The sequence below is a fragment of the Rattus rattus genome, chromosome 5 (assembly GCF_011064425.1).
Source record: "Rattus rattus isolate New Zealand chromosome 5, Rrattus_CSIRO_v1, whole genome shotgun sequence".
NCBI lineage: Eukaryota > Metazoa > Chordata > Mammalia > Rodentia > Muridae > Rattus > Rattus rattus.
In genome coordinates, this window is record NC_046158.1 from 153548255 (window position 1) to 153562861 (window position 14607).

Here is a 14607-nt window from a genome sequence, read left to right on the forward strand (position 1 = left end):
AGAGGAACTCAGATCAGTTCTGCAGCTGGAACTCAAAACAGCGCAAATTTGGAGCTCTGGGTTCAGACTTTTAGGTGGGACCAGGGGTTGTCAGGTCTCCCCAGAGAGCTAAAGGAGACCACGGGATGCATGCCTGGGACGCAGCAGAGACATCCCAGAGGGAGACTGACTGAATGGTCCCCTCGAGGAACAGCGTGGTCCCTTTCTTTGTTTCCTTCTTGTGTCACCGTCACCATGGAACGAAAACACAAACTACATGAGTACTTCACGTTGGGGACACGGGTCATCAAAAATGTGCCCTTTTTTTTTTTTTTTTTTTTTTAGCTAAGATTCATTGTCTGGGGTCACAGGAACAAGTTTCTTCCGTGCTTTCTGTGGTAAATTTCAGCTCGTCAAAGGCAGACTACAGAAATCAGTGAAGAAAACAACAACCCAGAAAGAAACCAGAGAGGACTCTATGAAGTCTTTTTGTTTGAGACAAGGTTTGTCTGTGTAGCCCTGGCTGTCCTGAAACTCACCCTGTAGAGCAGGCTGGCCTCCAACCCAGAGGCCTGACTCTCCCTCCTGAACCCTGGGATAAAAGGTGTGTACCACCACTGCCCTGCCACTCTATGGAGTCTTATGAACAAATTTATTGCTGCTTTCATATGGGACTTTCCACACTTGGGGGTCAGGAGGGGGTTACAGGAAACAAACTCTTCCTCCAGGGGTTAAGGAAAGTTCCAGATCACTAGAGCTTTGAACCCACATTTCAGACGAAATCTGGCATGTTCAGGGTGTTATGGCTGTAGACTGACCCCCATATTTCAAATCAGTTCTTTCTACATGGCAAGACCAGAGCCTGGCATCCATTATACCAACGTCTTTGGTTTTCATAGCCCAAGCCAGGCTCCTACCCAGTTTTCTCTTCCATGTAAGCACAGAGTAAGCAGGGTAAGGCTGAGGTTCCAGCATGGGTCTCACATAGAGAGGCTCATTTCCCAGTTCTATCATTGTCCTGTTGTCCCATGACTTCTGTCTGCCTTGTCCTGGGAAGGACATGGTCTGAAGAGGCCCTATGTTTGTCTCTGACTCTGCAGTATTTCCTTGTTTCGTGTGCTGGTTTGAATATGCTTGGCCTAGGGAGTGACACTAAGTGACTTTAAGACCCCCCTCCTAGCTGCTTGGAAGTCAGTCTTCAGCTAGCAGCCTCCAGATGGAGTAAAACCCTAACCAAGACACTTGGCACGGGAGGATAGCTAGTTGCTGGCTGCCAGGGTGGCAAGGTGGCCTCTAGGCTTAGGATAATTGTGGCCTTGGAACCCCATTTCTTCCCTACAGAGAGTCATACAAATGGCAGCATCTCCATCAGACTCTGACTTGGTCAGAATCCTGGGAGCACTCAGCCCCCTCCCTCCCTTACCCCTGACCATCCCTCCCCCCAGCACAGTGTTTTCTCATTCACTTGTACCTGGATGCAGAAGGATATCCTCAGGCTCTTCCTATTGGTCCTGAGAGAAGTGGCTGTGTGGGACAGTGAAAAAGAGCAAACCTGACCACCGTCCTCGGCCTCTGCCTGATCAGAGACCAAAGCCAGGCATCACCACGGGCAGACACATGCCTAGCTCTAAGAGGGACCTCATGGGACCAAGCCCAAGACTTTCTAGTTTTACTTCAAGTAACTTGTTTTCAAGTGGGGACACAGGTGCCTGGAGAACAAATCCCCTAGGCTTCCATCCTCAGAATTGGTCACCGACACATGAAGAGGCAAAAAGAGACAAAGACAGAAGAGTAAGCCTACAGGTTTACAAAAACAGGAAGCACGCCACACCGTGAAGACATTAGAACATTACTCATGATTGACAGTTACTGTATGTCTGAGGACAGCAAGTGGCCTGAGGTCAGGCGAGATATCGTCATCCCTCCTACTCTTTGGTAGCATAAGGGCAAGGACGCCCTGAGGGACAGCCGGGGGCAGCGGTCTGGGGCCAGCTTCAGTGGCACTGACTAGGTGGGGCAGAAGAGGTGGAAGTTGGTGCGTGTGAACTCATGGTGGATGCTCTCCAGAAGCGCATCTGCGTCAGGGGCAGGCTCTTGGGCGTTGGGTGGCCGTGGCCGCGTGCTGTATTCCGGGGTGTAGGTGAAGGAGAAAGCGCTGGGGTAGAAGAGCGCGTCCCCGCGCAGCAGGCTCACGGGCACGGTGATGGGAGTGCGCAGCCAACGCCAGTCGCTGCCGAAGGCCGCCACATCTGGCACTACGCACACCAAGGAGCGAGGGCTCCTGCGGGCGGGGCATGGAAGTTGCTACCCGATCTCCATTGCAAATATTTCAGTCTTTGATTCCTCAGCCCAAGCTGCCACCCCCCACCCCCACCCCCTGGCCTATCTGTACCTGTACATGGTTTCTGCCTCCACATCTCCGAACCACACCTTGAGCCCAGCGTGGAAATTTTCTCCGTGCAGCTCCAGCGTGGCCACATCACCTCCGCCGCTCAGCTGGGGGTGGATGGAACCAGATGCAGGTGACGAGGGAGCAGGGGTGGGGTAGAAAGAGCCTCCTGTCCTCCCTGGACAGCCTCCCCATTCCCAGAGCAGCTAGACCGCACACCGCCCTGCAGATTCACCTCCAGAGTGCTGATGTGAGGCACTGGAGTGACAGGCTCCGGAGTACAGGCCAGGCTGGTGCTGAAGGAGAACTCCACCGACTCCGTGCCAATGATGGTCCAGCAAGAGCTGTCGTTGAGCAGTGCCCTGTTGGCCTCCTTGGGGCAGAGGGACGCCTGGCAGGAAACCCAAGGGATGGGACTGAAGCTTTGCTAATGGTCCAGCTTATCACGTTTTCCTTCTAAGCTTCCCAGTTTATGTGCATGCATGCATGCATGTATGTTTGTCTGCATGTATATATGCATGCATGTATGTATGCATGTATGTATATGTACATATATAAAACAAGTCTTTCTTCAAAACAATATTTTTTATTTGTAGTGTGTATTGATGTGGTGTGTGTGTGTGTGTGTGTGTGTGTGTGTGCAAGTGTGGAGGCCAGAGGCAGCTATCAATTGAGGTGCCTTCCTACCTTACTTTTTGAGGCAGTCTCTTACTGAGCCAGAAGTTGGCTCATCTGGCTATACCGACTGACTAAGGAAAGACTTGGGATCCTCCTGTCTTTGGGAGACAGAATTGGGATTTCAAGCATGGGCCACTCACTGTGTTTAATTTTTTTTTTCTTTTTTTTTTTCGGGGCTGGGGAATCGAGTGTTTAATTTTTTGAAACAGACATGAGTTCCAGGGTATTGGCTTCAGATGCCAGAGTTGGCATGGTAGGTGCTTTACCAACTAGCCATTTCCGCAGCCCCAAGATTTTAACATTCTCTCACTTAAACGAAATCTGTGAACCAGCTTAGTTTCTAATACACTAGTTTTCTTAAGCCGTCCTTTCTTGGCATTGGGAACTGCGCCTAGAATTCTGCACATGCTGAGCAAGCACTTTGCCCGTGAGCTGAATCTCCATTTCTCCTCTTTTTTAGACAAGGTTTCACTAGATTGCTCAGGCCGGCCTTGAACTCACTGTAGCACAACAGGCTTTTTTTTTTTTTTTTTTTTTTGGAGCTGGGGACCGAATCCAGGGCCTTGCACTTCCTAGGCAAGTGCTCTACCACTGAGCTAAATCCCCAACCCCAGCACAACAGGCTTTGATCGCTCTGCCCTTTGACTGCAGCCTCACAAAGAGGGTTACAGCCCACATCACCAGGCTCCTCTATGCAAAAATTATTTTTATTCATATGCCCGTGTGTGTGTGTGTGTGTGTGTGTGTGTGTATGTGTATATGTAGTGTGTGTGTGTGTAAGTATGTGTCACGTGTGCAGGTGCAGCACAGGACACAGGAGAGTGTCAGATTTCCTGGAACTGGAATTACAGAGAGTTATGAGCCGCCTGAATTGGGTGTTGGGGACCAAACTTTGGTCCTCTGAAGGAGCTGCAAATGCTCTTTACCCACTGGGCTGTCTTTCCAGCCATATCCACTCTCCTTTAACACTGTACAATTCTGCGCCTTAAGCAGGTGGTGGTTGGTGGAGCACACCTTTAAACCCAGCCCTCGGAAGGCAGAGGCAGGCAGATCTACGCAGTGAGTTCCAGGACAGCCAGAGCTACACAGAGAAACCCTGTCTCCAAGAAACAAAACTTCTCTGCCTTAACATTCTACAATTCTAGCTGGGACTAGTGGTACATATGCCAGCATTTGATAAGTGGAGGCAGGAGGATTATGAACTCAAGGTCAGTCTTTACTACTTAGAGAGTTCAAGGACAATTTATGAATAAAGCTTGTCTCAAACAAACACACAAAACCCAAAATAATTATAATACTTTCTGTGAGGAAATATTGCTCAATAATCATTTTCCCCCTCCCCCTTTCTTTCTTTTTCAAGACAGGATTTCTCTGTGTAACCCTGGCTGTCCTGGAACTTGCTCTTTAGACCTCGATCTCATAGACCTGTCTGCCTCTCCCTTCTCTGTGCTGGGATTACAGGCATACATCACCTGGCTATATTAGTTGTTTTCTATATTTAATATATTGTATCTACTTAAATCCAGACTTATATTTTTTGGAGGAATATAACTTAATAATTATTGTTTTCCACACCGTATGACTTTTGTGCCTTGACATCCTACAACTTTGTTCGACATTATATGCTGCATTTTTCTTTTTATTTATGTAAATGATTTTATGCCACATATGTGACGTTCAGAGGACAGAAAGAGGCGTCAGATCCTCTAAAGCTGGAGCTACAGGTGGTTGTGACGCTGTGGGCCACCATGTGGTTGCTGGGAATTAAACTCAGAACCTCTGGAAGAGCAACAAGTGTTCTTAACCACTGTGCCATCTCCAGTCTCTATGGTCTGCAATTTTGTATCCCAGTGTCTTAAAGCCCCTGGGAAGAAATATTGTTGACTAATAGTAATGACATCATCTTTCTACATTCTATAACTTTTGATCTTCCAGGGGCAGTGCGAGTCCCTTAAGAGGCAGCCTCCGTGGAGAAGAGCTTACATTCTATGGTTGTGTTCTGCCTAGGTTGCTTGGTGGTCTCTGCCTCTCACCTGGAATCGCACCACCTTCTCGGTGGCGAGGCACAAGTAGGTGCCGGCCCCTCCTGAGGTGTCACCTGGGAACTGGAACGCGCACTTGTGCAGCTGGGATATGGGTTCATCCACGTCAAGGAGGGCACACTGCTTGGCCACTTTTCGGATGATCTGCGGCAGAGGAGAGAGAGAGAGAGAGAGAGAGAGAGAGAGAGAGAGAGAGAGAGGGGTCCCCCAGGGCCCCTCACCCAGACAGGCAACTCTATTCTCTGATAGCCATGAGGTCAAGGGGCACACTCCCACTAAGCACTGAGAGGTGTCTTTATGCTTTGAGGCCCCACCCTCCAGCCCTGTCCACAGTGGCTAAGCCTCTGCACAGATCTGTGGTTACCGGTCTCATACCATAGGAGGAAGTGTGATGCCTGTGACAGTGCAGACAAGCTGCACCAGGGAGCCATAGCGGATGTAACCTTCCTGAGGTGGGAAGTCCCCTTGGGAGCAGTGCCCATCAGCTGGAGATGAAAGAAAGAAAGAAAGGAACAAAGGTTCATTACTCCTCAAACCCTGTCTCTCCACCCCTGGCTTTACCTCGTGTGGCAGCTGGCCACGAGGAAAGAAGCTAAGACCAAGAGTCTAATCCTGGAGAGGTAGTCTGTGGTCATCCCTACAAAGGTGTGCTCCCTGGCGCAGTCACATTTGGCTTGGCTGACAGAGGAAGGGCATAGCTGGCCACTGAGATCAGAAGAGATCGGGTTACTGACTGACTCATTAGGGCCAAGGGCAAGCCTTCATCTTCTTCCCCAAGGTTCAGCTACCCTGCTTTCTCTTCCTGCAGTATTGATTAAATAAGCTAACACACATGGAGTCCCCAGCCCGCACCTGCTCATGTGATTACCCAGGTGGAGGGTGAAGGCAGCCCACTGTCTTGCGCTGGCCACAAAGGCCCCATCTTCCACAGAGAGATAGCGCGTGGACACTGTCTGGGAGCGCAGGCGATTGAAAAGGGAGACCTTTGAGCCCGAGGAGATGCACACTGTGAGGGAAGTGTGGAATCAGTGCCCTGGCCTCCTTTGGTCTCTTAGACTCCACAGATAATCTTCCGACCCACGTGACAGCCTGGCAAATATGTCCCCTGGCCTCGACACAATGGGTATTTGCATTTCATAGCCTTTTGTCCAGGGCCTGTTCCTGTATTGATTGTGGGCTTGCCAGCTCCTTGGTACAAATGGGCATTGCTTCAAGGACGTGAGCCGAGTTCATCAAGTCACTCAGGACTGCTTTGTAGCAGGCCCTGTGCTGGGTACTGGGTATTGAGGCGTGAACTGGGTCCAGCCGTACTCTGAAAGAGTTCGTAGCCTGGAGGGCATACATACAAAATGCTAACTCTGCGTGCTAAAAGCTAAGTTAAGGGGGCCTTCTTGGGGGAGGGGAGTGTGGAGCAGGTAGGAGTTGCGTAGACGGCTGCCAGGTAAAGACCACATTGTGAGGAAGAACAAGGGGACTCTCCTAGAGCTCGGCAGGTCTTCCAGCCTATGGCCCACTCCCAGATTCATTTCTCACTGAGCTTAGACCGGCTGGGGATAAGGTACCAGTCCAAGCCCCTTCCGTGTGATTTATTATACAATAGATCCTTCCTTTCTTCTCTCTCTCTCTCTCTCTCTCTCTCTCTCTCTCTCTCTCTCTCTCTTTCTCTCTCTCTGTGTGTGTGTGTGTGTGTGTGTGTGTGCAGGTGTGTGTGGCTGGATGCACCCTGTTGTGTGAGCGTGGGTGCGGAGGCCAGAGCTAGACTCCAGGCATCTCTATTAGTCTCCACCTTATTCTCTGAAACAAAGGCTCTCGCTGGATTGACAGCTCACTAGTTTTGGGCTAGAACTTTCTAGCCAGAGAGTCGGAGGCGGATCCTACTGCCTACTTGCTCAGTGCTGGGATCACTGGCGCCTGCAGCCACACTTGGTTTTTATGGGTATCCGGACCTCAGGCTCTTGGGTTTGTGTTGCAAGCACGTTACACCAAGCCATCTCCCCATCCTTCGATTTTCTAAATACGTACATCAGCCCAGTTCATTCTCTTATTTCCATATCAGAGATCAGGCTGCCCGAGATCAGGCGGCTAGCAAACATCAGGACAGGATTAGAAGCCAGACCGACAGATCCTGCACTCTTAACCATTACACTAGATCACCACGTCAACGACCTTTCCTGAGTACCAAGGGCCAGCTAGAGCACTGCTTGGGGCTGGGGCATTCCACAGGACTTTTACATGGCATGAGGAGCTGAGTTCTGCAGTCACACTGACTGAGTCATGGTCACTTCCAGACTGGGGGACACTTTCTGGGCAGACAGTCTCAAGCAAGCCACACGGTATGCTATACTGAAATCAGCCAATCACTCCACCCCCTCTCCTTCCTTCTCTCTCTCACTCCGTTCTTCTTTCCTTTCCTCCCTCTCTCCCTCCCTCCTAGGCTGACCTAGATGGAGATCGGGGTCCTCCTGTCTCAGACTGATCTGTAAGTACAGGAATTACACACCATTTTCAGCTCATGCAACTTCCTTAAAGTCATTTTTAGTTTGCCCTGGGTTTGGCACCTGGTTGCAGCTTTTGTCTGTTCTGAGTCCCCCACTGTCATCCTCAAATCTGGTATCTATCCTCTTTCCTATGTCCTGTCTGGAATCTCTATCTGTTTTTTTCTCTTGGTCTAGGCCAGCCATCCCAGACTCCTCCCTTCCCTTTTTTCTACCCAGACTCCACCTCTAAGCCAGGACTCCACACTTGCACCCTCCTCCCACTTTTGCAGCTCTCTGTGTTGAATCGCACCATTCCACCCCACCCCTTCTCACGGTCTGTGTTTTTCAGCGACTGCTTCTTCTGTGAAGGCTTGGAGATCACCTTGATGAGGCGACTGTGGAACGTGCCCAGCTCCCGGCCTCCTCGCTGCACCAGCCGTAGCACCAGCCGGAAGTGCTTCCTCTTGTCGGCGTCAGAGATGTACAGGGTCTTGGCACAACCAAATTCCTACGGGACTCAAGGGGACGACGAGACCAGTCTTATCGTACCTCTTTGCCAGCGGATGAGCCAACCTTCCGCAGTCATGACATCCTTACCATTAGACATGACTAGAAGCCAGATTAGCCTAGGCTCTAGGTCAGAACCCACCCTCTGGCTTCCCCAATTGCCTCTTGGCTTCTGGAGGGAACTTGGGGAGTCTACAGTCTTGCCGCCTCTGCAAAGAAGAGGCAGGACTGAGAGCAAGAATCAGATGCTCTCTCGTGCAGTCTCACCCTGGAGTCTGGCTGCTCTTCGAAGTTCAACTTCTGGGTCTCGGGAGCGCTGCCGGACGCGCCGTCCAGTCCCATGTAACCGCAGACGGTGGGCCCGGTGTCCGCAGACTGGTGGACTGGAAAAGGACTGGAATAAACCCTGGAAGGACTGGGGAAGACTCAAGTGCCGGTCAAGCTTAGTTCTTGCCGCCAGAGGGCGCAGCGAGACTGCGCCCGCAACCGTCTGGGCTCCTGGGCCCTGCTGAGGCCTTCCGGTTGGTTGGTCCTTCCAGAGGAGAAGGTGCCACAGCCCCTCAGGGCACTCTCACCTTGGTCTTGCATTGGCTTCACCCTCCAGCCAGGGCCGGCGAGGTAGACACAGGGCGGAGGGCAAAAGAACCTAGGAGCACACATCATTTTCACTGTCTTAAAAGTGTCTCAACTAAAGACTCATGATTTGGACTCCTCTCTCCCGGAGAAGAAGCCCGTTCTTCTGCTTATTAGACCCCATCAGTAAGTCCTGCCCACTCCGTCTTCAAAACATCTCTGGACTCTGTTAGATTCCTACCAACTCCTCCTTGGTCCTAGCCACTATCTCTTGCCTTCCCCACTCTCAGCCTTCCAACTGTCTCTCCCTTGTTACTGCTGCCTCTTTTAATTTGTTTTCCACACCGAGACCAGATTTTTTTAAAAAAAAAATATTTATGGATATGAGAGCTCTGTTTGAATGTATACCTGCATGACTGAAGAGGCCATCAGACAGAAGAAGGCACCAGATCCCATTTCAGATGGTTGTGAGCCACCAAGTGGGTGCTGGGAATTGAACTCAGGTCCTCTGGAGGAGGAGTCGCCAGTGCTCTTAACCCTGAGTAGTCCCTCCATCCCCAGATGACTTCTTTTTTTTTTTTTTTTTGGTTCTTTTTTTCGGGGCTGGGGACCGAACCCAGGGCCTTGCGCTTCCTAGGTAAGCGCTCTACCACTGAGCTAAATCCCCAGCCCCCCAGATGACTTCTTAAATGACTGTTGGCTCAGTAGGTAGGATGCTTGCCAGGGCAAGCGTGGTAATTTGACTTCAATACCCAGAACCCATCGAAAGGAGGAAGAGAACCAACTGTATAACTAATTACACAGGTTATTGTTTTCCCTCCACAGGAAGTGTGGCATCCATACATCCACACTGCACCAGCACCAGCACCAGCACCAGCAGCACCAGCACCAATGAAAATAACCAAGGGGTAGGAGAGTGGATAAGAGCACTGGTTGCTCTTCCAGAGGTCCTAAGTTCAACTCCCAGCAACCACGTGGTGGCTCACAACCATCTGTAATGGGATCTGATGCCCACTTCTGGTGTACAGACATACATGTAGACAAAATACATACATACATACATACATACATAATACATACAACATACAATACATAAATAAATCTGAAAAGAAATAACAGTTAAATTAAATTGGATGTGGTGGCTCATGTCTGTAAAACTAATCCCTACATGGACGAGATGAGACCTCTGAGGCAGGAGGATTAGTACAGGTTCAAGTGCAGCCAAGTCACAGAGTCAGAATCTGTCTTGTCCCCCCCAAATATAACAAAAATAAACATTATTAATAATAAATGAAAACGGGGCTGGAGAGATGGCTCAGTGGTTAAGAGCACTGACTGCTCTTCCAGGGGTCCTGAGTTCAATTCCCAGCAACCACAGGGTGGCTCACAGTCATGTGTAATAGGATCTGATGCCCTCTTCTGGTGTATCTGAGGACAGCTACAGTGTACTCACATACGTAAAATAAATAATAAATAAATGAATAAAATTAAAAAAGATTAATAAATGAAAACCAGTCAAGTTGTGATGCCCTCTTATCAACATTCCTTAGTGGCTTAAAATCCCATCTCCTGCTCATCTTCTCTAATGTCCCCCTCTTCTGTCCAGTCTCCCCCTTTCATCCTCTGACAGTACCAGTTGTACAGACTCAAGGTCCTTCCGTTTTCTAGTCGGAATGGTTCTGGAGTCTTTTCCATGCCTGGCTCCATTTTAGCACCGGCACATCAGTTCCAACGTCACTTCCTAAAGAGCCCTTTGGCCTCCTTGACCTTTTGAGCTAAGGTCTCCCTCTTCCCGTTACTACTGTGTGACTCCACTCTGTTTTCCTTCTGGCTTTCATTACAATCCGGGGCACCTTGTTTGCTGGCTTGTGGGGAGGTGACTACCTCTTCTACACCAGAAAGAAGATGCTATGGGCACAGGGACTGTATCTGCCTTGTCCAGCTGGAGGCTTGGTGCCCAGCAGTGACCCTGGTGCACGACCCTTAGTAAGTAGCAGAATGAATGTAGAACGGTTGGGGATGTGGGGGTCTGATAGTCACTGTCAAGTTCTGCTCTAGATCCCAGTAGTCAGCTATTGTTGGCCGGGGAACAGGACCCTGGCTGGACAGTAGCTGAGGTGTCAAGACGCCAAGTGGTGGTTGGCTTGGAGGGATGCATAGGGCTGAAGGCTGTGGAGACCCGGGACGGGGATGGAGCCACCTACCGCTTCTCAGTTCCATAGGATTTCTGAGCCACCTTGGCATGCAGGATCCACACAGTCTGCTCACATCTTTGCTGCAGGCATGTACGCACACCTTCCCTTAGGATGGTGGCGTGCTCTGGGGGTGACCTAGGAATGGGGTTGGGCCAACGGGCCACAGGAAGGAGAGTCAAAGGTTGAGTGGGCACAAAGCCCACTGCTGGTGAGTGAGCTGAAGTGGGAGGTGGGTTGATTGACATTCTCCAAGGGATCTGGGGAAGAAGTGTTAGGCAAAGAGGAGGACTTGGGCCAGGAGCTAAGTATTTGTGGTCCAAGAGGCCCCGCACAGATCCCACCAGCATCACCCAGGTGCTACACGATGTGGGTGGTTTCCCGGCTGCGGTAGTCTGGGGCCAAGTGGAAGAGATGTGTTTAAAAGCCCTACATTGGGTTCTCAGATTGAGGTGGGCTTTCTGGAAATAGTAATTAAGCTTTCAACTCATAAGGGGAAACAGCCTTTGCCGGCTCCAGGCCCAGAGCACAATCTCGATTCCAGCAGGGGCACTGGTGTAAACGCGAATGAGACTCCAAACCGAATTACCAGGGTGGGGGCGGATTTGAGTCTTTCTGATGCCCAAGCAACACCCCTGGCTTAATGCTAAGGGGCTTTTCTTTTCTTTGAATGTAGCATGAACCGGGTCAGCTCTCTGGGTCTGTTGCTTGTCAGCCTGAGAGTTGACAGATGAGGATGGGTTCTCTCAAAGCCTGCACAATTAGACCGAGCATTTAAACGAGTCTGTGGTGGGACCTATTTGGGAAATTAGTAGGTTGGACTCTGAATGAAGAGAGCTCAGAACTCCGAGGATGTTCTTTTGAGTCCTTTTACCCTCACGGCAGGACCGAGTCTCGGTCTTTCATCACTCCTAGGGACAACGGAGGGCAAGAGTCGGGCGCGTCCTCGGAAGCCCAGCCAGGCCAGGCAGGCGGCGGCCAGGACCGCTCCGCCTCTTGGGGCTCTCCTCTGGGAAGTGTCTCGTGTAGGATTCCAGAGCATTCCGGCTGCCCGAAGTGTCGCCGCCCGACTCCAGCTGTAGCCGAATTCCAGCCCGCAGCTCCCGCCTGCAGCTCCCAGAGCAGCAGGAGAAGGGGGCGCCGCTCTTGCGGGGGGCCCGGGTGTTGGGAGGAAGTGGGGGGGATCGCTCCCTGCCAGTGGGAGGGGTGGCAGCCCGCGCTCCCCCTCCCCACCCGCCCGCTCCAGGTTAAATGCAGCTGCCGCTTGGGCTCGCCCTAGCTGTCTGGCATTCCCCACTTAGGGCAAGCTGCCCACGCCGCCGCGTTACCTGGTCCAACTCCCCAGGAGGCTGGGCCCGTCGTTCTGTAGCCGCACCTCTGAGCTGTCCCGCAGGCTCAGGTGAGTCAAAGGGCCCGGGGGCACCGAGGGGTCTGCAGGGAAGCCGGTGTAAAACCCATAGGGGGGACAGCTCTTAACAGCCTACGTGTCCAGGTCTAACCTGCAGTACCTTTTCCAATCCTCTCCAGCGAGGCCAACAAAACGCAGGTCCTCCTTGCCTAATCTCCTCCCTCTAGATCTGGCACCTTCCCAAAGTGTCCATTCCGGGTTAGCTCTTGAACTCATAGACCTCTTTGGAGTTCACTTTCCCTATCCTCGGGGCATCTGAGAAACTTTCTCTTCAATTCAAGGATCCTTATCTGGAGATCTGGGTTCACTCTAATGGGCTACCACTTCAAAGCAAGCCTTTGAACGATGACTCTCTTTGCCCTCCCTCGACCGACTTTCCCCGGTAGATCAGCGGGTTTGGAAAGCTGAAGTCGAGAGGCAGCTGTTTTGACTTTTTAAGAGACCTGGGGTGCAAGCGAGGTGACATCAAGTTCGTGTTGATTTAAGCCAAGAGCAGGATAAGGGAGCCCTTAGTCAAGAGCCAACACTAAGTCCGAAGGCCCGGTGGCCCTTTACTCAGATGCTTGCACTGGGGTGCTGCCTTCGCTATGGCTCACTCTACAAAAGGCTTGCCCTTCCGCCTACCTCCACCAACAAGCCGCTGGCAATCTAGCTAGCTCGTCACCTTACCACGACAGACCCTGCCAGAAGGAGTTTTGTTCTTCTACCCTCCCTGGAAAGCTAGAAGGGAGAAGAATCCCGGATAGGAAGCCGGTCTGGAGTCAGCCACTCATCGGCCTTGCTCAGAATGGGCTCATTCAAGGAAGTTGGGGGTGGGGGGGAGCTCTGGGTTAGTGGGCGCTAGCCTACTCTGCCAAGAAACCACAGAAAAGTGGATAGAGCAGGCTCAGTGTGCCGTGTGGGTGTGGGGTAGAGAACGGAAGAAAGGCTTAGTGATTCTTAGGTGCAAGGGAACCAGGCTGCTCTGGGGGAAGAGACAGGGATGGGGTGGGAGGTGGGGGGTGACTACTAGGTTTAGTTCTGTGCCTGGAGCCCAGCTAGCCGCCTTATTGGGCCCCTCGTTTTCCATCCATACTGTGTGTGTGTGTGTGTGTGTGTGTGTGTGTGTGTGTGTGTGTGTGTTTGTGTGTTCCCTTCGTGGTTTTGAGAGGACTTAGTTAAGCTACACAGGAAAGAGAAGGCTCACCTGTTGTCTCCCCAGGGTTCATGGCCGCCGTCGAGGCCCAGGCCGCTCTCTCGCTGCCCTCTGGGCACGTCTACTGCCACTGTCTTCGATACCGTTCACACCAATAAGCCCCGAGCCGATCCTCTGCTCTGGATTTATCACGTCCAAGCCTAATCTTCAAGGTCCCGGGACTCCCAGCCGCTGTTTGCTCTGGGCAGGGACACCTGCTGGGCAGATGTAGGCTTCCCACGGCGTAGAAGCCAGACCCAGTATGCGCCCCCTGGCGGCCACTTCTAAGAGCAGGCGAGTAACAGATAGGAGGCATTTCTTGTGCAGGATTCACTGGCCCACCACTAAGAACTCAGACCCCAAGAGTTGCTTTTGTTGTGGCAGAGCTGTGGCACAGGGTGGGGGGAAGATAGGGAATGACCTCTGTCTGTAGAAGAAGAGTATGTGAAGCACCTTGGCTGACTCACACACCAGATAGACAGGATTCTATCTCAGCCATAGCCACTTTCCTGCTGTAAGGGGGGGAAAATATGTATGTATATATATGTATTTGTATATGTATATGTATATATACACACGTATATATGGTGTGTATGATCTGTAATATATACTATATATATAGTTTTAAAAAATTATTTATTTATTCTATATGAGTACACTGTAGCTGCCCTCAGACACACCAGAAGAGGGTCTCAGATCTCATTTACAGATAGTTGTGAACCACTATGTGTTTGCTGGAATTTGAACTCAGGACTTCTGGAAGAGCAGTTGGTGCTCTTAAGCACCGAGCCATCTTACCAGCCCCATATAATGTTTTTTAATACAGGCATTTGTCTCCTTTTGAGCTTTATGTGATTTTGTCTACTTCTTATTTACTTGGTGTCTTGTAGTTCTGCAAAATGTCATTTTCTACAAAGGCTTCCCTGTGAATTTCAGCAATCTCAGTGTGGTGACATCAAATAAATTATCATGATTCTTTTTGTCTTGTTTTGAGACAGGATCTCACTATGTAGCTCCGGCTGGCCTGGAACTCACTGTGAAGACCAGACTGGCCTCAAACTCCCAGAGATCTGCCTGCCTCTGCCTCCTGACTGTGCTACCAATTCGTGGCAAGACATTTTGAATAGATGCAAAACCAAAGTGAACATCCCCTGATATAAGAGTGAAGTCCAAACGTTACCAACTTCT

The 14607-nt window shown here is 50.9% G+C and overlaps 1 protein-coding gene across 1 annotated transcript; it reads right to left on the reverse strand.

Moving 5' to 3' along the window:
* Positions 1–1832: 1832 nt before the first annotated feature.
* Rbpjl (recombination signal binding protein for immunoglobulin kappa J region like) lies at positions 1833–13582 on the reverse strand. The gene is made up of 12 exons (XM_032904857.1): positions 13432–13582; positions 12166–12268; positions 10850–10975; positions 8648–8718; positions 8340–8455; positions 7899–8073; positions 5957–6094; positions 5464–5573; positions 5080–5232; positions 2604–2759; positions 2372–2475; positions 1833–2260 (listed from the first exon to the last, which is right to left on the reverse strand). Exons 1-12 carry the CDS (start codon positions 13451–13453, stop codon positions 1987–1989), a joined length of 1548 nt encoding a protein of 515 aa, XP_032760748.1. The 5' UTR covers positions 13454–13582; the 3' UTR covers positions 1833–1986.
* Positions 13583–14607: the final 1025 nt, after the last annotated feature.

What these genes read in the sequence shown, in the direction of transcription:
- Rbpjl (XM_032904857.1), bottom strand. Translation starts at nt 13,453, where the DNA reads ATGAACCCTGGGGAGACAACAG. An exon ending in GTCGCTGAAAAACACAGACC is followed by an intron (nt 6,095 to 7,898) that starts GTGAGAAGGGGT and finishes CTTCCCTCACAG; the next exon opens with TGTGCATCTCCTCGGGCTCA. An exon ending in GAGGCAGAAACCATGTACAG is followed by an intron (nt 2,261 to 2,371) that starts GTACAGATAGGC and finishes CCCCGCCCGCAG; the next exon opens with GAGCCCTCGCTCCTTGGTGT.